This window comes from Asterias amurensis, chromosome 4 (genome assembly GCF_032118995.1).
Source record: "Asterias amurensis chromosome 4, ASM3211899v1".
NCBI lineage: Eukaryota > Metazoa > Echinodermata > Asteroidea > Forcipulatida > Asteriidae > Asterias > Asterias amurensis.
In genome coordinates, this window is record NC_092651.1 from 24075367 (window position 1) to 24101155 (window position 25789).

The window sequence follows — 25789 nt, forward strand, 5'->3', positions numbered from 1 at the left end:
GCTCGCCACTCAAGACCTGACAGATTGTTAAATATGTTATCATTCTGAGGAAGTTTTCCCCTCTGAATGTGCTTTTCAGCCTGCCATAAATCCAGTAGAGTTTGTTTGGGGGTTTTGGGTTACTGGCGGAGGTGTAATGTTTTGAGTGTATCTGAGATCAGCAATCCATCTCTACTTTAATGGCGTTTAATGATGGATTTTGTAAATATTTGAAATGGAGCAAGTTTTGATGAGGTGCTGAATGTTGAAACGAAGCTTGTTGAGAGTGAAGCTAATAAACAGAACAAAGTTAGAGACACAAGTAATGTTTGTGTTTCTGTGGATCAAAGCCCCCTATTCAGGCCTTGAATCTCACTTTTGAAAGGGGCACAGCAATGTTCCTCTCGTAAGGGGCCCGCTATAAGGAAAGTGTAAGTTTGTTTTGAAACTTTGCAAAGGGCACCACAGTAAAAAGCACAGGGCACTATGACAATTGCTGCAGGTGCTGTTGGTTATTTCAAGCCCTGCCATTGGCCACTATTATTGCTGAGTACAAACAATGGAGGCGTGTACGCGTTGCGCACAAGACCAATAGGTCTTGATTGACCTGTTTGAGGCAGTTGTTTTGAATGTGCGACATCATATGCAAATTAGACCTCAAAACATGGAGCAGTCATATTATTTCTTCTCCTAAAGTGAGGCTTCATGGGCTAATAATAATATGCTTCCTTTTTGGTAAAATGAAAATGGGTATTCATCACTTCTGAAACATACAGGGAACATGACCATGGTAATCCTGTAGGGACTATTCAGTGATATTTGCTTCCATGTAAGATCTCGTGTTGACAGAGAAAACAACGTGAAGCCCATTCTTGTTTTCAAGCTGGAATGAACAGGAACTGCTTGCAGGGATAATCCATTCTAAAAATACACACCTTCTTCAATTTCATTGCAGGTCACGATTTATGATAATGGATACCCATCGCGGAGCGCCACCACGTACGTCATGGTCCACATCGAAGACGAGAACGACAACGCACCGGTCTTCAACGAGAAGACGTACGCTAGCATCAACATCCCCGCCCGGGATCGCACCGATCATCGGGAGATCATCTACCGAGCCGTGGCCAAGGATGATGATATTGGACGGAATGCTGAGCTGAGCTACATTATCCTAGAAGGGAACGAAGCGGGGAAGTTTGATATCGAACCTACCACCGGTATCATTACTACAAGCAAGCTGTTACCTGAGGGAGAACAGTTCAATCTAGTAGTGAGTACCAGTTAAATCAGTCATCTGATATCTCATAACCCCAAAAGAAATGTTCAGTCCTTGTGATTAAAAAACACCTTTTTGCACTTTTTCAGTTGCCGTCAAAATACTTTGCTAATTGCATGACTGGCAGTTTTTCAGTTGTTAGGACTTAGCTTCACATTAAAAACAATCAAAGACCAAAGAGAAAGACCCATAAAGTTTTTTCCCACAGTATAACTTTGAGTTAGGGGTTCAATTCTGTGCCTCTTTAGGGGATAAAAAAAAAAAAACACCCTAAAAACAACCAAAACCTAGCAAAAAATAATAAAATAATGAAATTTGCTTTCCTCCCGAACAGCTTGAGGTTCTGGACAACGGACGACCGACCCAGCAACGAGCCCGCTTTAGACTGGTCATCCTGATCAAGAAAGCCATCAAGCCGTCTCCTAACCCGCCAGAAATCTTTGACGCTTGGGACGGTAGCGTATCCGAGAATGACGAAGTAGGAACGTTTGTCACTAACGTCTTTGCCTTCGATATTGATGATGATGATGTATGGTATAGCATCAAAGGTAAGCAGTTGCTTTTTGTTGAAAGTAGTTTGCTCTGGAAAAGTGTGTCACATCATTGGCCATAAGACTACTAATTTCTCTTCAAACTCCTAGTTTTTGATAAATACCTCCTCGAATCACTTCGGGTTTTTTGTACAGGAAAAAAAACAAAAAAAAACTAAATAAGATTGTTTTGCGAGTTTTGTGTAATATGAAAAGTAAGTCGGGGGAGCTGGTAGTTTCTCCTCTAACATCTTGTTCTATGAAAAAAAGGAAGAAATAAGTAAATGTGTTTTTGAGTTGTGTGTAGGATGAAAATAACTCTTGGGAGCAGGAGGTAGAATGTTCAGGATGGAGGCAAATGTAAACCAGGGAAGGAGTTCCCAAGAGACGCAGAGGAATAAAGCTGTTCGAAGGGTTCTTCTCAGCAAAGCTAGACTGTACGACGGAAATTATTTTTTAGTTTTATGTCAACTCGGTTTGAATTTTTCTTCATCAGATGGGGATGAGGATAAGGATTTCTTCATGAGACCATCCGATGGAGTCATCATCATTGCCTCAAAGCTGGATGCGGAGAAGAAGAATTCATACGATCTGACAATTGGTGTAACGGATGGCTATAATGAGCTTGAAACACATGTGAGTCTTATCATAGTTTTATATAATTAAATGAATGACACTTTTGCTGGTGGCAGTGATTTGAATAGGTTTTATCTTAAAGGAACATTACAGAATTGATTTGTGCTAACCAAACAGTTGCTGACAGTGTAAGCACTTTATGTAGTCCTCCACATACCTAAACTGACAAACCTGTAGAAGTTTGTGATTGATCGGCCATCTGGGTCAGTCACGAGAGAATGGTGAAAAACCGATTACACATTTTGCATGCCATCGATGTAAAATAAAAAATGAATAAAACGCTCCCTGAGCGATGAACTCCAAACGGCAAATAAGAATATTTATTTGGCATGAAATATGACATTTCAGACAGAAATATTTCAAGGGATGTTTTTTTTTTACTATCATCATCATTAGACCATGTAAGTTTTATGTAAATCTGTGATCTTCACGATTTTTGTTTCTTACCAATTCTGTAACGTACCTTAAATCAGGCGTGTCAACCGTTTTTATCAGCTGAACAACTTATTTCTTTTGTGCCATTGAAAAAGTTGGGATAATTCATGACAGATTTTATTTGTTTTGTGTTGAACAAAGAAAAATTGACCAGAGCAGGACTTGAACCTGCAAGCTCTGGACTAGAATGCTGATGCTGTACAACTGAGCTATCCAGCCCCACTGTTAGCGGTTTCCCTATTTTGTCAATATCCCGGGGGTGACATCCAGAAGCCATTCGTGTGGCTAGGGATCACACATCTGATATAACCTGGGAAACGGCATCATCAGAGGGATCACCTTGAGGGGATTGTAATCACAAATTAATGAATACGAGAGATTGATTAATATATATTTTGTAACCAACAGATCCTGGTAACGGTCCTAAACGCTAACGATAATCCACCCCTCCTCGAGCAACTGGAGTACACCGTAAACATCTACGAGAACACCACCGTCGACTCCGAGATCCTCGTCGTCAAAGCCACCGATGCCGACGAGGGAGACCGCATCACGTACTCCATTGACAGTGCCTCCAGCGAGTCCAGCCTATCAAAATTCAACATCCAATCCCGGTCTGGTATCCTGACTACCACAGCCCCGCTCGATCACGAGATGCAGAAGGTACACATCCTGACGATTCAAGTCAAAGACCACACGTTCGTGACGCACCGAAACTACACACGGGTCATTATTAACATTTTGGATTCTAACGACCACGCGCCGGAGTTTGGAGCAAATGAGTATGAGGGGAATGTGTTTGAGACGGCGGCTGTTGGAACCAGAGTCACTGAGGTGTATGCGTTTGATAGAGACCAAGGCACTAACGCTCAGATCACTTACTCAATTGTATCAGGTCAGTCATGGTTTTATCTGCAGTTTTGTTTTCTTAGGGCCATGTCACATGAGGCAATTTACAGGCAACCGGTTCCAGTTCCATCTCCAAGAAGAGAGTCCATTCACGTTTGAATTTGAATCGTAGGACATTGTTGGAAAAAAATTACTCCTGCGCTACTATAACTGGTCCTTTAGCATGCACTGTATTTGGGTGTCTCCAAGTTGCCTGCAAAATTTGCCTCGTGTGACAAGGTCCTTAGCTTCCCCCAGAACCTTCCCCCAAAATATGAGAAATCAAATCAAACAGTAATGAGAAAATACTGTACAAAGTAACCAGATAATTTGAAGTTTGGAGAGTGCTCGATAAAAATGAAAAATTTGTTTTTTTAAATTGTGTTTTGAAATGAAGCTGCCAAAAGCTGTTTTTTGAAGTTTCATTACAGAAATGTTTATTATAAAAATTAAAAAAAATCCAAACAAAAACTCAAAAGACTTTTTAGATAATGGGGTAACAAGTAAATAGAAAACCTTTGAAAAAAATGTTGAATCTTGTGCAAAATATGATCTAGACAGAAGTGAAAGACTTGTATGAGCTTAGTTACAGCAGAGTCAGTAAAACCAGAAAGTAATGTTGGCTCATGAAGCAGAACATGACCACGTAAGCCATTCCATATTAAGGAGTTATCAAGTTCATTGTAGCTTCATCTCATACTGTTTCCTCTACTTTTGATTTGCCCCATTCATCTCTCTCCCATTCACTACCCCACCCATCTTTACAAATTCTCAAGTCATTCACCCTATCACAAAGCCGTCCCCCTATGCCCCTTCAATGACGAACCCCACTGGGTTACAATTTGTTCAATCCCACCCCCTGATCGCTAACTGTGAAGTTTTGTTTGTCGGACAATGGGTGAAGGACTCCTTGTGAAACAAACTCAAGTTGGTTGTGCTTGGATCGGTCCCTTTATGAAAGGATGTCGAGTAGGGTTGATGATTGGGACACACTGTGGCAGCTTTGTAGGGGTTATTGTTATAAATTTATTACCTTTTTGGTAATGAAAACAAGTGACTCTCAAAAGCACCTACCATACATGTACATGTAGGTCTGAAGAGACCTACATGTAGCACTTAGACCCGCAGGTGTGAAGAAACCTAGCACTAAGACCTGTTTGGCCTGAAGACAACCAGCACTAAGACATCATGGACATCAACTAAAATGTTTTATTTTATTTTAAATTTATTTGAATGTGAGGAATAGTGAGCGATAGTCTCGTAGCGCTGGCCGCCATTTCTTTTAGCTGCTATAAATAGATTTATTTGCTAATCAAATATGAGCGGGGGACTAGTCTGAGTCAATGAACACAATGTGTCATTTTGACTGGTAATTGCACTTATTGGCAAGACGTTTAGGTGCTTTTGCTGCTCCATGAATAGATAAATCAATTTTGCGATCTTTACAAACTGATTTTAAAATTCATAATTATTTCATGTTGTCCGCTTTTCACAATTATTTCTTTGATTTGTTTGTTCATTAAATTCTTCCATTATGTCACTCATTCTTCCCTCCCTGACCCACAGTTACCAGGCAAGACAGACCAGAAGGTTTGGTCCGTTATTTCTCGTACAATTATACAAGGCATCATGGAATTCGTGCATGTCCTGTAGTTATTCTTTGTGTCATCATATAAAAACCTAACCAATACATTCACGATGATCGTAGAAGTTTAGAGATCGTAGAATTTAGTTCATTTTTACTCACAGTAATCCTCATGTAGATTTATTTAGATGAAATATTGAGAGGAACAATTTCGTAATATTTAATCAGTGGTGTAGACATGACTGAAAAATCAGAGACCAACAACTTGAAAGTCCAAGACAATGACAGAGACCTTAAGACAAGACACATCTTGGTCTTCAGAACTTTTCCTTCAGATTTCCTTTAAAGAGATGCTGGCCTAGAATTTTGATGCAGGCCTGGGTTCTTATCTTTGAGAGGGCTCAAGGCCATTTTTATATTGCAAAGGGCACTTTCATTGGAAAATCAATTAAAAGTTTTTAAATTTCACATGTGTTTGGGACCAGTAAAAGTTAGATGCATCGACGTCTAAGACTACGACCTAGACTGAGACAAAGACCACAGCGACGGAGATAAAGACTTAAACTGACACTATATCCTTAGACTAAAGTTTGTTCTCGATTCCTACATCACCGATATTAATAACAATTGTATAAGAAACTTAGATTAGTCATGTTTTATACTCAACTAATTCTAAGCCATTTTCGGCCTGCAGTGATGTGAGTACAGAAAAGTTAGGTTGAATTTAACGACCATCACAATTTAATTCATCTTAAAAAGATAACAAAATACAAACATTTTATGATGTTTTTATAGATTAACTGGCTACAAACATTTTTTGATCATTTTGTTTGCTCTGCTTTAGATTATAATGTAGATAGCGAGATTGCATGTTTTTTAAAAGACAGTTACTTAAAAAGAAATTTGTTACTATCTTCTCGTGTTCCATTTAAATTATTCTTTTTCTGTAAAGGTTGTTACCCCTTTGACTTAGTGACTGTTTCTCTTCTCTGTTATTGAATATAAAGTTTCTATGCCCGACTCACTTCAAAAATGTATTTGTGTTTTCTTGTGAGACTATAAAACGTGGCGCAAGATGTTCTGAAATTGCAAGAAATGGGAGCCGAATTTCATGACTCTGATTACTAAGGATTTCAATACATACAGTCAATGATTCATACACTTTTCAGGGCACCATAATGGCAGAAATCTGTGGTAAGCGGGGCCATGAAATTGGGTTCCAGCAAACTGTAGATTTTAATTGTTATTCAACTGATTGCATGCTTTAGAAATAAAATATGTATGAAATTGAGAAGAAGGTTTTTAAAAACATTTTCTGTACTTTTTCGGTGGCAGGAAACATTGGAGAAGCTTTCGACATCGATCCCGTGCTGGGTACCATCACAGTTGGCAGGGAGCTCAACAGAAAAGAGAAAGCCAACTACTTCCTTCATATCCAGGCCAGTGATCACGGTCTCCCGATCCTCAGCAGTCTAACCACCGTCACTATATCCGTCACCCTCTCCAACAACGCCCCACCGAGGTTCACCGATGACGAATACATGGTGGAGCTCATGGAGAATCAGATGCCGAATGAGTTTGTCCTGGAGGTGGCCGCTATAAGTCGGTCGTCGGTCTACTACCAGATTCTGAGAGGAAATGATTTGGATCATTTTGACGTGAACGCCAACACCGGTGTGATCACCACTGAGGTCTCATTGGACTTTGAGGAGATGATGTTCTATAATTTGACCTTGGAGGCGACTAACTTGGTGGGGCTACACAGCACCACTCAGGTCTTGGTGCACGTACGCGATGTCAACGACAACATGCCACGCTTTATCTCGTCAAGCTACGAGGGCAGCATAACAGAGTCGGCACCGTTGTCTAGCGTCGTTCTAGATCTGAATAATCAGCCACTGGTCATTGCAGCTCTGGATGCAGACTCGGACCACAACGCCCAGCTGGTCTACGAGATCATGGAACCAGATGCCCAGCGATACTTTGTGATCGATCAGAACACTGGTGCCATCCGCACCAGGAAGATCCTCGATCACGAAGACATCCCTACATTCGAGTTCCGAGTTCAAGTGAGGGATTCCGGAGTTCCTGTTCTCTTCGCAGCGAGTCCCGCCCACGTCACCATCAATATCATCGACATAAACGACTCGCCTCCTGAGTTCGTTCAAGACACCTTCAGGGCAGAGATCCTTCTTCCTACCTTCAAGGGGGTGACGGTCCTGACGGTAGAAGCCGTTGACTTGGACACGGTTAGCATCTCACATCTTGAGTATTCCATCATAAAGGGTAACCAGGGCAAGGAGTTTGCCATTGATGGGACGACTGGTGTGGTGACGGTCAACGATGGGTCAGATATTCAAGGAAGATATGAAATTGGTGTCAGGGTGACTGATGGACTCTATTATGGCCACGCAGAGGTACAGAAAAACCCATATTTAAATATTGTTCATATTCAGGGGCCAGTTTTAAACTAATATTCATATTCAGGGGCCAGTTTTAAAATGAAATTTATATTCAGGCGTTAGTGTTACACATCGGCTGAGTTCAAGTCCGGATTGGTCACTGGTTAATCATCCAAACAAAAGATTCAATTGATGTAGCTGGTTTGCTGTTTCAAATCATTGGGGGGGGGGGAAGGGGAGTTCAAATAAAGGTTTTCTTCACACTTGCATAACAACTGCATTTATGCCGAATGCTTGCAAAAATATCTTGGAGAAATTAAGAACATTGGAAATATTAATGGAAAATCTAATTCCTTATGTAAAGTTAAAATCTAATCCCTGGTTTATAAACTAAAATCTGATTCCTCATCATTAACTGAGATCTAATTTGTAACTATTAACTAAAATTCCAATTCCTCGTTATTAACTTAAAGGTCGTAATCAGAGCAAAACCTCGTAGTTCTTCCGAGCTGCGTTTTGCCTCCGATGACATCTACGCCGTCATCCAAGAGAACGACACCGTAGTCCGTGACATCGCATTCTTGAATGTCTTGGGCAACGGCCTGAACGAGCCCCTGAGGTATTCCATCCTGAATCCAAACGGCAAGTTCCACATCCGACCAACGTCTGGCGTCTTCAGGAACACCGGAGTGCCTTTCGATCGGGAGGAGCAAGACCAGTATGATATCGTCGTTGAGGTAAAGAAATATTTAGAACTGTTTTGAAGAGTATTAATTTTGGATTTACCCATATACACCATGTGTATATTCAGTACTTTCCTGAGCTCTGTGAAAAAAAATCACAGGCATATTACTTGGGTGGGATTCAAACCAACGACCTTTGCAATTCCAGAGTAGTGTTTTGGGCTTGTGACATCATATGCAAGGGGTCTGCTACACGGTAGTGTATTATGAATCAAATTGAAATTTTTTGTATAAATTGATTTTGATTTTGAGTGTCTAAGGTGTTGGTGTTCCATGTGCATCATTTCATTGATGACATTGTGCTGTCCTACTGTTTTATCTATGCATACAGGTCAATGATATGCGTGACCCTCCTCGTATGGCCCATGTGATAGTCCATGTGGAGATTCTAGACGTCAACGATAACGTGCCTGTCTTCGTTCATCATCTCTTCAATGCCATCGTTCAAGTGGATGCCAATATAGGCGAAGTCGTCCGACAGGTAAATGAAACATTAAATTTTCCGACTCTTTCTTTGAATTTTCTCTATCATTATTAATAAAAAGATCAAATAATTGATGGTGTCCAAACTGGTATACTTACCTACCTTAGTAACTATCCTCTTCTAGCCAAGATGCTCATAAGGCTGCAAGGTTGCCTCCACACTGCACTCTGGCTACAGGCTTGGCCAAAATAATGCCTTCCTCTTCTTTACTACAACCCAAACTGGTATCAGGACACCTTAAAGACACTCATATTACTGTCTTCATTCATATCAATATGACTTCTAACTGTTACTTCATTGACTCTAAGCTCATGTTTTTTTATTCTGCATTTTAATGTTTTTCTTGGCTGTACAGCGCTTTGAAACGGTTAAAGGTGCTTTATAAATGCATTTAAGTTAAGTTAAGTTAAGTTAAGGTAAGCATATTTATATATCGCTTTGGTAAGTTTCTGTTTATCTGAGTAAAAGGAGCCAATTCTAGTATTTCATTCATTTCATTTATTATTCTTGATCATGGTTTAAAAACATGAACAAAAAACAAAGACATCACTACAGGAACATGAAACAGAAACAAGAATTAGCAAAAACATAAACACTTCAAAAAGCATAAAACTGTTACAGAAGTTAATCTTTTTAAACTGTCTCTTTATGTTGCTATAAAGTTATTTGTCTGATTTTTCTCAGGTGACGGCAGTGGACAGGGACAAGGGTCTGAACGGTGAGGTGAAGTACACCCTGGTGGAGGGAGGTTCTGGCCACTTTGATATCGACAGCAGCACGGGTACCATCGTTGTCAGACGACCACTCGGTGCCAACTCTCAGAACAAGAACTTTACTCTCAAGATCAAAGCAAGCGATAAAGGTAGTTATAAACATTTTTGGGATTTGAAGAAGTTTAAAAGAACAATATATTCTGATGATCTGCTGCAGATAATGATTTTTCAACCTTTAAAAAAAAAAACTTTCTGTGAAATATTTGAACCATTCTTTAATATTATGTATATGAAGAATCTTTTTTCAGACTAACACAAATATTTTCTAAATAATTTTGGGTCGATTGAAGAAAAAAGAAAGAAGTTAACACACAAAAAAAACGAAACATTGTGGACCGTTTCTGTTTTTAACTTAATTTTTTAGAATCATTCTTCATGAGTTGTCTTAGTTTAAAAAAACTAACATTTCGAATTTCTGACAACTTTTCTTTTCCACCAATCAGGCCAACCACGCCGCAGTGCCGTCGTTGATGTTCCCATAACGGTCCAGAACAAGGCCATGCCAGTCTTCCAAGAGCAGTACTACCACTCCTCAATCCCTGAGAATATCCAACTCCACTCTGCCGTTATTCAGATCCAAGCAGTCAGTCCCCAAGGAAGGGATGTCATTTATAGTATCAGCACTGGGGATGAATATAAGCAGTTTGACATCAACCCAGACACTGGTGGGTGGAGCATTCCTACTTTTGGACTTTAAGGGTTGACAACAGTGGGACTTTACTGGGAAAGCATGTTTTTCCCCTGTTTTTTTTTCCCTGAAATTTTTGTTTAATTTAATTTTAGTGGGTTTTAAAATGAAACTTGAATTTGCTCAAACAACCCATGGGTATTCAAAGAAGAAAAAAAACCTCCCCAATACAAATACAAATTGAAAAAAAATTTACACAATTTCCTAATTATAAATAGTAACTTTTATCATCAATCACGCAAATTAATAATCAATTACAGAAATTAAAATCTGGCCATTATTGATTTGATTTGATTTGATTCCTAACCCTCTTTCAGGTGTGGTCAATGTGGTTGGACTCCTTGACTTTGAGAGTCAGCAGGTCTACAAACTCACCGTGCAGGCTAGTGACACTCTCACCGGAGCCTTCGCCAATGTCATGCTCGACATTACCATTTTAGACATCAACGACATCGCTCCCAGCTTCCAGCAGAAGGTGTACCATACCACCCTCTCAGAGGTCGTGTCTGTTGGGTCAACCGTCGCAAGGGTCACTGCCTTTGATTTAGACTCGCCAGCTAACAGCAGGATTGAATATCGGATCGCGACGGAAGGCAAGATCGCAAGTTTCTTCCACTTGGATCCAGAGAGCGGGTTGATTCTAACCTCCCAAGTCTTGGATTACGAGAGATTCCCGCATCACGATTTCATCATCGTGGCATCTGACTCCGGCGTGCCGATGTTGAGCAGTGAGACACGCATCAGTATCGACGTTGTCGATATGAACGACAACCCGCCACAGTTTAGCCAGTCGAGATACGAGTGCGTCGTTAGTGAGCTTGCTGTAAGAGGAGGTTTTGTGATGGCGGTCTCGGCAACAGATCCTGATATATCCGATTCTGGCAAACTGATGTACTCCATTGTGTCTGGAAATGATAACATGGCTTTTGCTATCAACCCCAAAACAGGTAAGATTCTTGCAAACTGAGAGGTGACTGCAAATATCAACTAAATTAAATTACATAGAAATCATGTTGTAATAAAACAATTGTTTTCTTCTTATTGTCCCAGTGGTCGATTCTACAAAGATAGGCCTCACATAGGACTAGTTCAAGGACTCTTAAGAAGTTATTTAAAACTTAAGACTAGTCCTAAGCTGGGACGAGTAACTCTCTGAAACTCAAGATAAGACTAGTCTTAACTCTTTGAGAAATCCACCTAAGATGTGTTATGTGCTTCGATAAAATAAATAGCGATGTAGGTCAGCCCTTATACTTGACGAAGGGCCAAATATCATGCCTGTAAAAAAAAAAATAAAAAAAAAAATTACATAAAGGTTGCTCTGTTCATCATCAGATGAAGAAATGTTTGTTGATTTGTCCAAATGATATCTCTAGGTGTGATCAGCCTCTCCAACACCCACAACCCTGAGCTTGCCTCTCACTACACCCTCAACATCTCCGTCTCCGACCTCGTCTTCACAAGCTCCGCCCAAGTGGAGATCAGCCTTGCCCATACCAATCACCACACCCCAGAGTTCAGTCTGGAAGAGTACAACATTGAGTTCCCTGAGAACGAGACGGCGGGCGGGGTCGTCTTTCAGGTCGTGGCTGTCGATGCGGACGAGGGGGTTAACGGGGAGGTGACGTACGCCATCATCGGGCAGGAGGCGCGACAGAGATTTGAAATTGATAGCGATTCAGGTTAGTGTGCTCTTAATTTTTTTAAAGTATTATTCTAAAAAAATGAAAAAAATTAAAACATGTAGGCCGTGTCCAAAATGGCTGCAGCTTTGGCTAGTTAAAGGCGTCTGCCATTTGGAAGAATAGGCAGACCATGCAATCTAGCTGTAGCTGTGACCGAAGTTGCCATTTTGGACATGGCATAAGATTGAATTGTGCTAAAACTGTGGTTTTGTGACTTAATCTAAACCACAACAGTGATTCATAGACACGTGCATACTTCACAATGATAATACAAATGTTAAAAACAAGCTTTAATTTGTCACTTTTCATAGAAATAATTTTAACAAAACCAATTGCAAAGCGAACATAAGGATTAGCTTAGTTTGTTTCTACTTTCAAAATTTTAAGAGTTCTCTTTATTTTAAGTCATGACTATCATACCAGCTTTAAAAGGAACAGTTTAAAAAAAAAAAAAGTTGGTTTTTATTTTTATTGTAACAATTTTCTATTACTGGCTAACCTACCCCTTGCCTTGAATACATCATGGTATAAAGAAGGCATGGAGATTTGTGATTGAATAACCTGCTGAACATTTAACAGTCTGAAACCATTTCCGCTCCCTGTTTTTGTTTCAATTTCCAGTATTTATTTTTAGAGTTTTAAAAGTCAACCTCTGTAGTCAGTGGAGCCCTATCTACTTCCCCACCCCTGAGAGATGATTTTCTTCCCTGTTAACAATCCTTTTGTCAACAGTAACCAGCCTGAAATTTCATCTTTGAGAGGGCAAAGATTATTTTTTATTCAGCAAAGGGCACTCCTACTTGAAATCTTAAAGGAACACGTTGCCTTGGATCAGACGAGTTGGTCTTTGAAAAGCGTTTGTATACTGTTTGTTATAAAATGCATATGGCTAGAAAGATGTTGTAAAAGTAGAATAAAATGATCCACACAAACATGCCTTGAAATTGCACGGTTTTCCTTTTACCTCGTCGATGAACACGGTCGGCCATTTATAGGAGTAATGGCCGACCGTGTTAGTTTGCAAAGTAAAAAGAAAACCACGCAATTTCGAGGCAAATTTGTGTGGATCATTGTATTCTACCTTTACAACATCTTATAACAAACGGTTACAAACGCTTTTCAAAGACCAACTCGACCGATCCAGGCAACGTGTTCCTTTAAACTCTTTGGAAGGCCTGGATCAACATGGAAGCCGTGGTTGCTATTGCCTCTTGTCTTGGTATTTGTGTCCCTTCAAAAGTTCACCGCAAATTTAAAGATGTTCCAAAGGTACATGTAGTGTGCCCTTTGCAAAATGAAATTCGCCTTGCCCTCTCAGAGTTGAAATTCCAGACTGGCTATGGGAAACATTTGAAGCGGCACCAAGGCAAAAACAGGGCGATAGAGGGCAAAGACCACCATGTTATTCCAGGCCAGTAGCGACTCCATCAGATATTTCCCTCTTTTCTTTTGCCAATAATATCCTCCTATTCTTAATCTTTCCCCAACTCTTTAACAATTTCTGTGCAATTTCTCAGGTTATATTTTTACTATGAGGAAATTTGATGCTGATAATGCAAAACCAATAGGTAACAAATATCCCTTACAAATTGACGGGATTTGTTTTAATGCACGTCACCCGACTGTTCACGTTTTTGATGTAGTTTGCCCTGTGAGTTCCACACGTCTCAATCATGCACACTAATCGATAATGTATTGATAATTAATTGATAACAGTGACTAATATTAACAACACATTTTTGTGACTGGATTTAGCGAGTCTCCGCACAATGTCTAGTTTTTTTGTTCTTCTCTCGTCAAAAAATCAACTCTTAAAATCTCAAAGCTGTCAGAATGCAATTGCTGGTTTTGTTTGGTTTGGGGGACAGGGATAGAACAACCTTATCAGGTGAGATCTGGCAAATCGTAAATATACTAGTTGCTCAGTAAACGTACACGCGCCTATTCTGGTTACCGTTTTGAGACTCCCAAAAAGGGGAAATTGTAGACGTGCATTTCGAATTGTTCAAGGGCTTATACGACATAACAAAATAGAATTTGCTGTTGCAAAGTTCTTACCAACTACAAGAACCTATGGTATAAATTATATGACTCAAATAATAAATAAAGAACAGAGCACGAACTGTACAACTTGATTGGCATTTTATAGCCAAGCATTGTTTTAAAAAAATAAACAGTTTTTATAGAAGGCAACCTTTTCTGTTTGACGTGCATTTTTAATTGACCACTTTGAGAAGGATGTCGTATAAGTACCACTTATCTGTGGTTGGAACCTCTTGAAAACCATCTCAAGAAGATGTAGTTGACGCCATCAAGTGGTTTTTACGAACAGTTTGGTTTTGAAGCCTTGAAATTCGCTCTTGAAGGGCACATTAATTTTCCTCTGGTCTGGGACACTTCGATGGGGATAACTTGTGTTGGAACGTTGCAAAGGGCACCACAGGAAAAGGACGGGGCACCTTGGCAATTGCTGTGGGTGATGTGCGTTAGTTTGAGGCCTGACTTCATTCAACCTTTGGAACTATTTTCTCTCTGCAAGAACACTTGATTTCCATGTGAAAGGTTGTTGTTAAATAAAATGATTTCTTGTGCGTTATCAGGGATGATAAAGCAGTGTTTGTGAAAACTTAGACTAAATATTTCAATGTTCTATCAACGTTATCATCGGCCGTCATCTTAAACGCCTCTTAGGAACTTAAATAAAAACATCTGGTTTATCAAATAAAAAATATTGATAAGCGATTTACATGTATGTATTATTGTGTCAGGTTGACTTTAGGAATGGACTGAAGTCTAAAGAGGTCGGTACCCTCAGTAGGTACTTGACCTTCCGTGAAATACCAATTTGTTTTTGGTCGTTTTGAAGTGGATTAAAGGGAGGGTATACTTTTGGTAACTTCTCCAAAAAATTAATGACCATCAAATCTTCCTTGGTAAGAAGCACTGTAGCTGTTGATACTGTATTCAATTTTGAGAAACGATTCTCTTTTATGGAATGTGATTTTAGAGAAAGGGATTTTACAAAAAATGGTCAATCCTAGAAATGTTTGTTCAGAATTATTCTAAGGAATGTGTTTTTTGAGAAAGGGATTAAAAAATGGTCAACCCTAGAAATGTTCATTCAGAATTGTTCTAAGGAATGTGTTTTTTGAGAAAGGGATTAAAAAATGTTCAACCCTAGAAATGTTTGTTCAGAATTATTCTAAGGAATGTGTTTTTTGAGAAAGGGATTAAAAAATGGTCAACCCTAGAAAAGTTCGTTCAGAATTATTCTAAGGAATGTGTTTTTTGAGAAAGGGGTTAAAAAATTGTCAACCCTAGAAATGTTCGTTCAGAATTATTCTAAGGAATGTGTTTTTTGAGAAAGGGATTAAAAAATGTTCAGTCTGAGAAATGTTCACTCTGAATTATTTCTTTGATTGTTAATTCAATTACGGATTATCCTTCCTGCGTGGAAATAATATTCCTTCCAGATTTTCAGCAATATTCTCAAAAACGAGACCACCTTTTGAAATGAAATTGTCAACGGTTAAAAAAAAACCAATGGTGTACTTTACCTTTAAACACTGCGTTCATGCCAACCTGTAGGACCATAAACCTAAAAGCATTGTTAAAAATTGTTACTCTTAGCCAAAGTCGTCACTTGAGATTGATTGTATGATTGAGTAAAACTACCGTCTGAAGTTTTGTAAAATGTGCTCACACTTTTTGCAATAGTGTTTCACCCTGCACCACTTGTGCCCGGGTAGCGACACGATTCACCTAATGTCCTCACCAGCGTTTAAATCTTGGAAAGTCTATGCATCACTGTAGCAAAAATGGCCGAGCATGAAATTGCAAAAAATAGAATGTGCAACCAATATTTTTTTATTTATTTTTATTATTTTTTATTATACAGTTATTATAATACTCAAATATGCATTTTCAACTTGAGATGGAAAACTACAGATCATAGGCATTATAGATGGCGGGATGATGAATCATTTTGTTATATCACAAATGCATCCTTGCTCGCGAATCTTTTTGTTTGTTGAAATGGAAAAAGAGGAAGAAGTTAAAGAGCATGTTAAATCCTGTCAAAGCATTTTGCCCTCTCAAACGCATCTCTCGCTTGCAAATAAAAATATGCCAATGACACTAGTTGGCATGAAAACTTAGTTTCAAACATTTTTCCCACATAACCATTATGCTCAGTCTAATAAAAAGACGGTAACTTTTACAGCTTACAGCATTGATGAAGAAAAACAATGCATTGTTCAGTTTCACCAACAAGCTTAAACAGAGTATTATTCTAAGCATGTAATTCTTGCTAAGCAGTATCAGTCAGACTACCAGCACATATTGCATAGTATAGCGAATGAAAGTCGGGCTGGTAACCACTTAAACCTGTTTACAGCTTTTGTCTTTTTGCACTTTTTTTGAACTTCTTATCTATGAGAGTTTATACTTTTTTTTAAAGTGTTCTTTGTGACTGTACTTTGACGTTTGTTATAAGTCGGGTTTTCTCACAGAAAGTACATTTTCAAAAAGCATTACAAAAGTCTGTTGATCATTTGTGTCTTGCCCCAAGTTTATACACATAACACAGTTACAGCAACAGATTGTCAAAACAACTGGGCGTGCTGCAAAATATACAAAAGTACAACTTGTAAGTCGATAGCCATTGTCTTTATAACAATGAACAGTATTAGATGAGAAAACGTTTCAGCACAATGCAACAACCCAGAGTGCAATAGGAGACTATACATTAAAGGGTCATGATCAGAGTTGCGACTTCTTGCCCTAAAAAGTCATTTTAGTCATCAATAAAAATGCATGGGTGAACAGTGGGCTGTGCTGCATCTGGACTGAACATGGCGTCCATCAACTAAGTGACCTAAGAAAACGGGTCCGTCTACATATGTTGCAACTCTCCCAATACACAGCCCTGGGTAATAAGCCCACAACCCCTAAAGAAAAGAAAAACCACAACAAAACTTTTTCTAACCAGTTCTTTATGCCATTATTCTTAATGATCAATGTTTTTATATTTGATTCACTCAAACCAACCTTCATTGTGCGGCCTTCATAGTGCTATACACCAGATTTTTATATCACTCAGTTAATAAATTCATTGCACTCTTCACTATCTACACAGGTGAGATTCGAACCAAGGTATCGCTGGATCAAGAGAAGCCCAAGGAGCGTGCCATCAGCATCCCCATCATGGCCTCTGACCCTGGTGGCAAGACCAGCTTCACTAAGGTCAACGTCATCCTGAAGGACAAGAACGATAACCAGCCTCGGTTTGAACGACAACAGTACGAGGCATTCATTTCTTCTGATTTGGAGATCGGAACCGAGATCATTAGTGTAAGGAATAATATTAATAATCATAGATTAGATCAGTCCGTAACATACTGGATCAATTGATAATAAATTTGGATCAATCAATAACAGATTGAAACAATCTATAAATAATAGATTAGATCAATCAACAAATGACTGTTCACTGATCCTTAAGCTTTTCTTGAAAGAGACAAATTTGCCATCAGAGAGATGAAAAACTTGCCTTTGATGAGACCTTCCGCTGACTTCCCGATACTTTAAACTCACACAAGTATTATTGTGTAAGTAGTGCACAACTCGAGCAATAAGGGTTTCATCAGTGGACTTATGCAGTCGATTAAGTTTCATGAAATCTGTGGTAGACAGAGAAGCTCCGATTTCTATTTAAAATGATGTGGACAGTTTGATAATCTCTAAAAATTTAAATTCTGCTTATTTGGGGAGCTTTATTTCCACACCAAGTGGATAATTTTAACAAATTTTCATGATTTTTCATTTTCCTACAATCTTATCTACATCTCAGGTGTCGGCCAATGATGCAGATCTTGGTAGTAACAGTCTCCTAACATACTACTTTGACAACGGCACGGCAGACAGCATCATCGATCAGTTTGAGATCAACACTCAGACTGGACTCTTATCTAGCAGACAGTCACTGCAGGGCAAAGGTCAGTAACTCCCCTCCCACACCCATGCCCCTCCAACCCTTCTTGATATCATTGATGAGTTGCACAATAAAGATATCAGAGAAGCTCCCAGGGTCTTATTCCATAAAGCTGTTAAGCACAGAAAACAGGCTACCAGCCAAAATATCTTGTGATAGAACTGGTTCCTAGCTTTATTTCATAATGCTGTCAAGCTTAGAAAACAGACTAACAGCCAAAATTCCAAGTAACGTATGTTTATTTTAACTGGTTCCTACATGTAGCAAACTTTTGCTAAGCAGTAAAAACAAAAGCAGCTTATCATCAAGAAATCAGTAATTTACTTCCAACACACACCCAACCAACCCTGACTCAAATGTTTCCATTCCTACCCCACCCACCCACCTTATTTTGGCTCTTAGCCATCAGAACTTCTCTCCCATCCCATGTTTCTCCTGCTTATCTCCATGTGTCACAAATTGTTCATAACATCTTTATGATTATATCATTCCAGAGGGAACTCTATTCCAGTTCTTCATGAAAGCAACTGACAGTGGCACCCCTCCTCTTGTCGGCCGTGTTCCCGTCAGCATCTACCTTCTCACATCTCACGATGTCCCTCCAATCTTCGAAAGCCAAGAACAGCAGAGCTTTGAGCTTCCAGAGAATCATGCCATTGGTGAGATCATCACCACCTTGAGAGCTCGCAGCAACCAGACCCTGACGTACAGCTTAGTCCCAGGCACTGATCTCCTCACCAACAACCCGGTCAAGTTCAGCATCAGCCACGACGGCGGGGTGCTATCCGTCTCCAGCCAGTTGGACTACGACACCTGCAAGTGGTACAAGCTCATCGTCAAAGCAGAAACGGAAGAGATTCCGAAGCTTGCCTCCTTCATTGAGGTCACCGTCTCCGTTGTCGACATCAACGACAACCCTCCCGTCTTTGACGACACTCTCTACGAAATCCGCCTCCCAGAGAACATCCCCATTAATTCGGACATCCTACAGGTGCACGCAACGGATATCGACTCGGCTGCATTCGGAAAAATCATCTACAACCTCGCCCCATCTGAAGAAGATGAAGAGTTTGAAGCCATGGAAATGTTCACCATCGACAGCGAGACTGGAATCATCCAGACGATTGCGGCGCTTGATCGGGAGATGTTCTCCAGTTACATCATGCAAGTAGTAGCCACAGACGACGTTGAAGGACAGGTGCAGCACACGGCTGAAGCCACCATCCACATCGTTGTGATGGACTTCAACGACTCACCACCTCGTTTCACCCACCCGACCTACTCCGGTCAGATCCTAGAATCTGACCCCATCGGGACGGTGGTGACGTCCGTCTTCTCCACTGACGCAGACCTCGGTTCTAACGCGGACTTGGTGCACTACATCACAGACGGGGATTATTTTGGTCACTTTGCAATCGATAATAACTCCGGTAAGATCTTTGTGTCTAAGGAGCTTGATCGTGAGCTTAAAGAGCTCTACAACCTCAACGTCACCGTGACGGACGGAGCCTTCATGGATTCCACAATGGTCTCTATAACAGTTCAAGATGTGAATGACAATCCACCAATCTGTGCACAGGTAAGTACAGTGATTGCTTATTCTTTTGCAATCATTCATAATTTTTTTCAGGAACAACACATCTTTGAAGCTAGTGTACTCTTTTCTCATGGCCGAGTGGTCTAGGGCGGTGGACTCAAGTTCTTTAATATACAGAATGTGGGTTCGAATCCTGGCCTGGTCGGTCGCAACACTGGTGTCCTCTCCTCCCAGGGGTACAAATGGATGAACAACAAAAATTTACGCCTTCGATTGGTTGAAATGCTCTGCGTGGAATGGGCCCACGCTTTTTCAACCAATCGAGGGCGTGCATTTTTATCGTTCTTGTTTTTGTTTTCGTTATCGGGGCCTGTGTGACCGGGCCTTAAAAGCGAGAGTTGGGGAGTAACCCGCAATAGACTGGCATCCTGTCTAGGGGGGTATAAAAATATTATCAGCTATTAAATGCCAAAGAAACCGCATACAAACACAGGTCTGATAAGTCATATTGGCTCAGGACACACTCGTTACTTTTTTTTTTTTAAATACCAACGCTGTTGTTTTTTATGATACTGATTGGCAGCCATTTAACAATTACAAAACCTTTTCAAGATCTTCAAAATGCTCATCCTCATTTTTCTTACTGACCACAGACCGTCTACTCAGATGATGTAAGTGAAAGCCTCCCTGAAGGTACCGACATCTTACAAGTCATGGCAACGGATGAAGATGCAGGAGACAATGGGGTCATTGTCTTCTCATTGAGTGGAGATGATGCAGCGCTATTTGCTATCAATGAAAACACAGGTAAGGTCATCTTGAGAAAAAGGAACTAACCCTCCCTTTTGACTATTACTCTCACCTTAAAAATGAAATTAAAAAAAATTGTTCAGTGGTCTGCAAAATAGTCTGCTGAAGTACATGCAGCGACCCTAAAGCGATGCAAAAATCACCCCTACACCAGCTTCACAACCCAGGAGAAGTGGACGGTTGTTGCGTCGATGGGCAATACCTATGATGATTAGTGATAACTTTGAAAATATTTTTCTTACCTAATTTTCCAACCTCATTCCTCCCTCTAGGACTTATCAGCTCGGCCAGGACCCTCGACTACGAGACCCAGCCACTACATCATTTTGAGGTCATCGCATCGGACGGCGTCTTCTCCTGTGTGTCTCAGATCTTCATCGGTCTTCTGGATGAGAACGACAATGCTCCCGTCTTCTCTTCTAGCGTTTACAATGAGAGTGTCAGCGAGAACACAACACTGAACACTCTGCTGACCAGAATCCAAGCTGTGGATCCAGATACCGGTATGCTGAGCAAATTTAATTGCCTTAACCAGTTAAAAACTAAAATTACTTTTTACCCTGACGCCAATTCGCTGTAAACTCTGAACTTTCCAGAGTTATGCGGAAACAAAATTACAAGCAAATCACTCTGACGGGAATCAAACCCATGACCTTGCAGTGCTAGAGCAGATGTCTTACCACTAGACCAGCGAGTTAGCGCTGCGGTAAGAGGCATTTTAAATCCTATGTATAAGCAGCAGACACTGCAACAGTTTGTTAAATACATTTTTAAAATGCTCTCTATCTTCTAATATTGATAAAAACTTAAAAACCTTTACAGGTAGATTGTGCTTATTTTTCCACAAGTTAATGACCATATGATTTCACAAAACACTGAGATAGATATAAAAGGAAATTTTGAACATAACAATTTATGAAGCGTTTCTCAGACATCTGAAAGCACACAATACTGTTCTACACAGATACTTCATCTTTCATTATTTCCGTGCAAATTCGATGACCAATTAAGCCAAACTTCACAGTATAACTATTTTATGCGTTTTGGTAATCATACTAAATACTGGATCTCTACTTCTTTTCAGGCATCAATCGTCAGTTCACCTACTCCATTGATACCTCTGAGATTAAAAGCTTCACCATCGACCGCTCCTCCGGTATCATCACCCTCCGCCAAATCCTGGATCGAGAGAACCGTAGCAGCTACAACCTGACTCTCCAAGCCATGGATACCAACAATCCTTCCCTTGTGTCCAACGCTGTCTTGGTCGTCAACGTCCTGGATGAGAATGACAATGAGCCTCAGTTTGAGCATGATCTCTACAACGTTACGCTGTCAGAGGACGTACCGGTCGGTACGACCGTGGTGGCTGTGGAAGCGTTGACTAAAGACGTCGGTGTCAATGCACTGATTACTTATCAGATCATTAGTGGCAATGAGCATGGAAAATTCAGTGTGGATCAGTTTACAGGTAAACCATTTACACTATATTTCTAAATTTTCTTTGCCCAACACCAGCGTACACTAAATCAATTTCAAAGTCCTACAGAAGCACCAACAAAATTAAACAGGCACCTGAGATGGGAACTGCCGACTCCCTTTGTTCTAGAGTGGTCATGATCACAACTACACAAACGAGCTAATATACAAACTATAATCAATGAGAAATGTCCAACATTAATATATCATCAAGAGTATTCTCCATCTGTCTTGACTTTACCCTCTCAATTATTTCCCGTTGATTTCTTGTTACAGGTAAAGTCATGTTGGTGACTGAGCTTGACTATGAGATGTCTAGTAGTTACTACTTGACCATCAAGGCTACAGACAGCGGCCTTAGACCACTATCGGACACAACCATGGTCAGTGTGTACATCAACGACGCCAACGATAACGTGCCTCAGTTCAGTCAGATCATCTACTACAGTGAGATCAATGAGGCTGCTCAGGTAGAAGACAGCATCGTGCAAGTAAGTCTTTCCGGACAGCTCTTTTCTTTGCTATCGTTTCAACATACCTTCTGGAATTCTTGTATTAAACCTTTTTGTTAGCTGGACATTTTTTCAAGTAAGCCTTTCAGGACAGTTCTTTTCAGAACTGAGAATTTTTAGAACTCCCCCAATAAGTACTCCACAATAGTAGAATACTGTTCCCAAAGGCTCCTTGAAATCTGTAACTCTAGGGACTAGCAAAAGGTGGAATTACTATCGTTTCTATATACCTTCTCAAATTGGCATACTGATTAAAAACTTTGAGTTGAAACCAACGGTTATTATCAGAACCTCCCCAACTCGTTTAGAGACTATCATTACATGGTGTTACCGCAAACCTTACTATATTTCACTTGCTTCATTTTTCTTTATCTCAGGTTCTTGCGACAGACTCTGATAGTGGAGCCTACGGCGAGGTGACCTACTCTATCCTCCGTGGTGACCTCTTTGATCAGTTCATCATCAATGAGAAGAACGGACTCGTCAGCGTGGCTGCAGAACTGGACAGGGAGCAGGTTAGTTTGCAATCACTCACTTTAATACTAAAAAGCTAGATTTTGTATAGACCCCTAACTTGCACAATGCGCAGCGCATTGTCTAACTCCTGCGAAACGATCACTGCAAAAACAGCCATGTGATGTCAATATTCCTATTGCATTGGCATTCGCAGGAAGTATGATTAGGGCTTTACTCTGCTGATCAAAAACACCAGACCTTGAGCAGTCATTTCTTAAAGGAGTAAAGAAGCAATAGAGAAGCAGTAACAACCTCTTATATAGAGCTCATATCCATCACTCAGTGACACTCAAGGTGCTTCAACATTCAATATATTTTCCCTGCATTTCTTTAGAGAGGAAATATTGTTATTTATTCGTACACCTTTCCTTTCGTCTTTAGATCTCGTCCTACTCATTGATCGTCCGTGCCAGCGATGGAGGGGAGCCGTCACAGTTTAACGATGTCTCCGTTCAAATCTCAGTTGCCGATATCAACGACAATGCTCCGAGGTTCCAACGCTCCAACTACTCCTTCGTCAAAAGGGTGAGTTTAAAAGATAACAAGTATTTTTTTAAAAGACTATTTCAATATTTTTTTGTGATTGAAAATGCTTGACTTAAAACCATTTGAAGTTGGCTTTTGCTAAAAAAAAACTTGTATGAAAGTGTTTTTAAATAATTATATTTTGTTAAACACTTGACGGAAACAAACTTGTTCTCTTGTTGGAAGACATGCGAGACTTGAACAGTCTGTTGTAAGAGAGCCTTTACAGTGGATGTCTTTGGAGAATGTTAATTCATGAAAAGGAATTTACAAAGTGCATCCTGATGGATGTATTTTTGAGTGCATTCTACCAATTTTTAGTACATTTGTCTTTAATTTTTATTTCATGGCGATAGTTGGGTTAAGTTTAGTTTTGCCAAATGTTGAGAGAGGCAATTTTAGGAGAGAATCAAATGATCTGATTTGCTGATGTGAAGATATTAACTGAACTTTTTGTGACTTGTTTCTAGGAGGATACCGCCGAAAACTCTCATCTGATTCAACTGAACGTGACGGACCCTGACACCCTCGTCAATGGCCCACCGTTTACCTTCTCCATCGCTCAAGGCAACGAGGAGAATGACTTCAGTATCGATGCAGACGGCTTCATCACAAACCTCCTCCCCTTCAATCTAGAAATGAAAGACAAGTACCAACTGACTGTTCAAGTGACGGATAACGGCAAACCTCCGCTGTCGGCGCTGACGTACGTGACGATTCAGATTGTTGAGCCGACTAACGTTCCCATCGTGCAGTCTCCGTTATGGATCACGATCAACTCTCACGAGGATGACTTCCCTGGCGGGGTTATCGGATGGGTTCATGCGGAAGACGCAGACCCGTCAGACGTCTTGGTCTACGAGTTAATCAACAACATGGGGAACGTCTTCAGAGTGGATCAAGACAACGGAAGGATCCTAGCTCAGCCCGATCTAGACGTAGGCTTCTACCAGCTGAACATCAGCGTCAGCGATGGGCAGTTTACTACCTACTGCGACGTCCAAGTAACTGTCAACCCCGTGTCGACGGAGATGCTCGATAACAGCGTTACCATCCGCTTCAGGGAACTGGCTCCGGAGAAATTCTTATCGTTCTTCTTCAATACCTTCAAGCAGACCATTAGTAACATCCTGCGCTCTGGTGGATCAGCTGACGTAAGCATTATCAGCATCCAGCAGTCGGAAGCAGTACCCACCGACACTGAAGTGTTGTTTGCCGTTCAGAAGTCTGACCGTCGAGGAATCGCGTACTACAAACCTAAGTCCCTGGAACGCCAGATCAACACCAGTGCATCCAGTCTGGAAGATCGGATGCTTGTCACTGTCCAAGCCATCGTTGCGGATATATGCCCGGAGAATGCTTGTGATAAACAAAGGCGTTGTATGACGCAGGTTACCTTTGATCAGTCTAGTGTTACTACCCTCGACGCGGAGACTGTTGGCTTTGTGTCTGCCCGGCATAGCAGGGCGCCAGTCTGTGTCTGCAAAGAAAAGGGTAAGAATCTTAAAGATTGTTTTACATATCAGAAGAATATTTAGTTTACTCAGTAGCTGTCAAATATGTTCAGGGATTAGGCTGGCGCAGTAGTTTCTTTCCCTGCCTTTCACCTCTAAGGACCCCGGTTTGAATTACACCTAAGACCGGAGCCTTGCATATGGATTGGGTGTTCAGTCCTTACATTGTTGCGGGTTTCAATATTATTAGTAGTATCAAGGGAGGCTTTTTGGGACACCATACATGTATGTACATAAATCGCATTATGAGTAGTGGTTCTTAGCACAACTGGTGGTTTGACAACTCAAAGTTTGATCATTATGATCATGCTCTGATCGTCTTCATGAGAATGCTGGACTCTGTTGCTGCATGCTGCTTAAGTACATTTTCTGCTTAAAGGAACACGTTGCCTTGGATCGGACGAGTTGGTCTATGAAAAGCATTTGAAACCGTTTGTTATGAAATGCATATGGTTAGAAAGATGTTTTAAAAGTAGAATATAATGATCCACACAAGTATCACTCAAAATTGCACGGTTTTCATTTTACGTCGCGAACTAACACGGTCGGCCATTTATGGGAGTCAATGTTTTGACTCCCATAAATGGCCGACCGTGTTTGTCGATGAGGTAAAACGAAAACCACGCAATTTCGAGGCATATTTGTGTAGATCATTGTATTCTACTTTTACAACATCTTTCTAACCATATCGATTTTATAACAAACGGTCACAGGACGCTTTTCAAAGACCAACTCGACCGATCCAAGGCAACGTGTTCCTTTAAGAGATTAACTAGCAGATGGACTTCGCTAAATGG

The 25789-nt window shown here is 40.4% G+C and overlaps 1 protein-coding gene across 2 annotated transcripts in view; it reads left to right on the forward strand.

Annotated features, from left to right (window-relative positions):
* LOC139935815 (protocadherin Fat 1-like) overlaps positions 1 to 25789 on the forward strand; it is a 123400-nt gene that overhangs the window by 78964 nt on the left and 18647 nt on the right. For both annotated transcript variants that reach the window (XM_071930412.1, XM_071930413.1), the window contains exons 5-25: positions 935 to 1252; positions 1593 to 1806; positions 2285 to 2424; positions 3268 to 3754; positions 6668 to 7749; positions 8208 to 8471; positions 8809 to 8958; positions 9646 to 9823; positions 10178 to 10399; positions 10740 to 11369; positions 11799 to 12104; positions 17245 to 17459; positions 17959 to 18103; positions 18594 to 19678; positions 20290 to 20443; positions 20719 to 20949; positions 21531 to 21917; positions 22202 to 22416; positions 22815 to 22952; positions 23335 to 23478; positions 23949 to 24972. In XM_071930412.1, the coding sequence (XP_071786513.1) occupies positions 935 to 1252; positions 1593 to 1806; positions 2285 to 2424; positions 3268 to 3754; positions 6668 to 7749; positions 8208 to 8471; positions 8809 to 8958; positions 9646 to 9823; positions 10178 to 10399; positions 10740 to 11369; positions 11799 to 12104; positions 17245 to 17459; positions 17959 to 18103; positions 18594 to 19678; positions 20290 to 20443; positions 20719 to 20949; positions 21531 to 21917; positions 22202 to 22416; positions 22815 to 22952; positions 23335 to 23478; positions 23949 to 24972 (7729 nt within the window). The remainder of the gene's footprint in view (positions 1 to 934; positions 1253 to 1592; positions 1807 to 2284; positions 2425 to 3267; positions 3755 to 6667; positions 7750 to 8207; positions 8472 to 8808; positions 8959 to 9645; positions 9824 to 10177; positions 10400 to 10739; positions 11370 to 11798; positions 12105 to 17244; positions 17460 to 17958; positions 18104 to 18593; positions 19679 to 20289; positions 20444 to 20718; positions 20950 to 21530; positions 21918 to 22201; positions 22417 to 22814; positions 22953 to 23334; positions 23479 to 23948; positions 24973 to 25789) is intronic.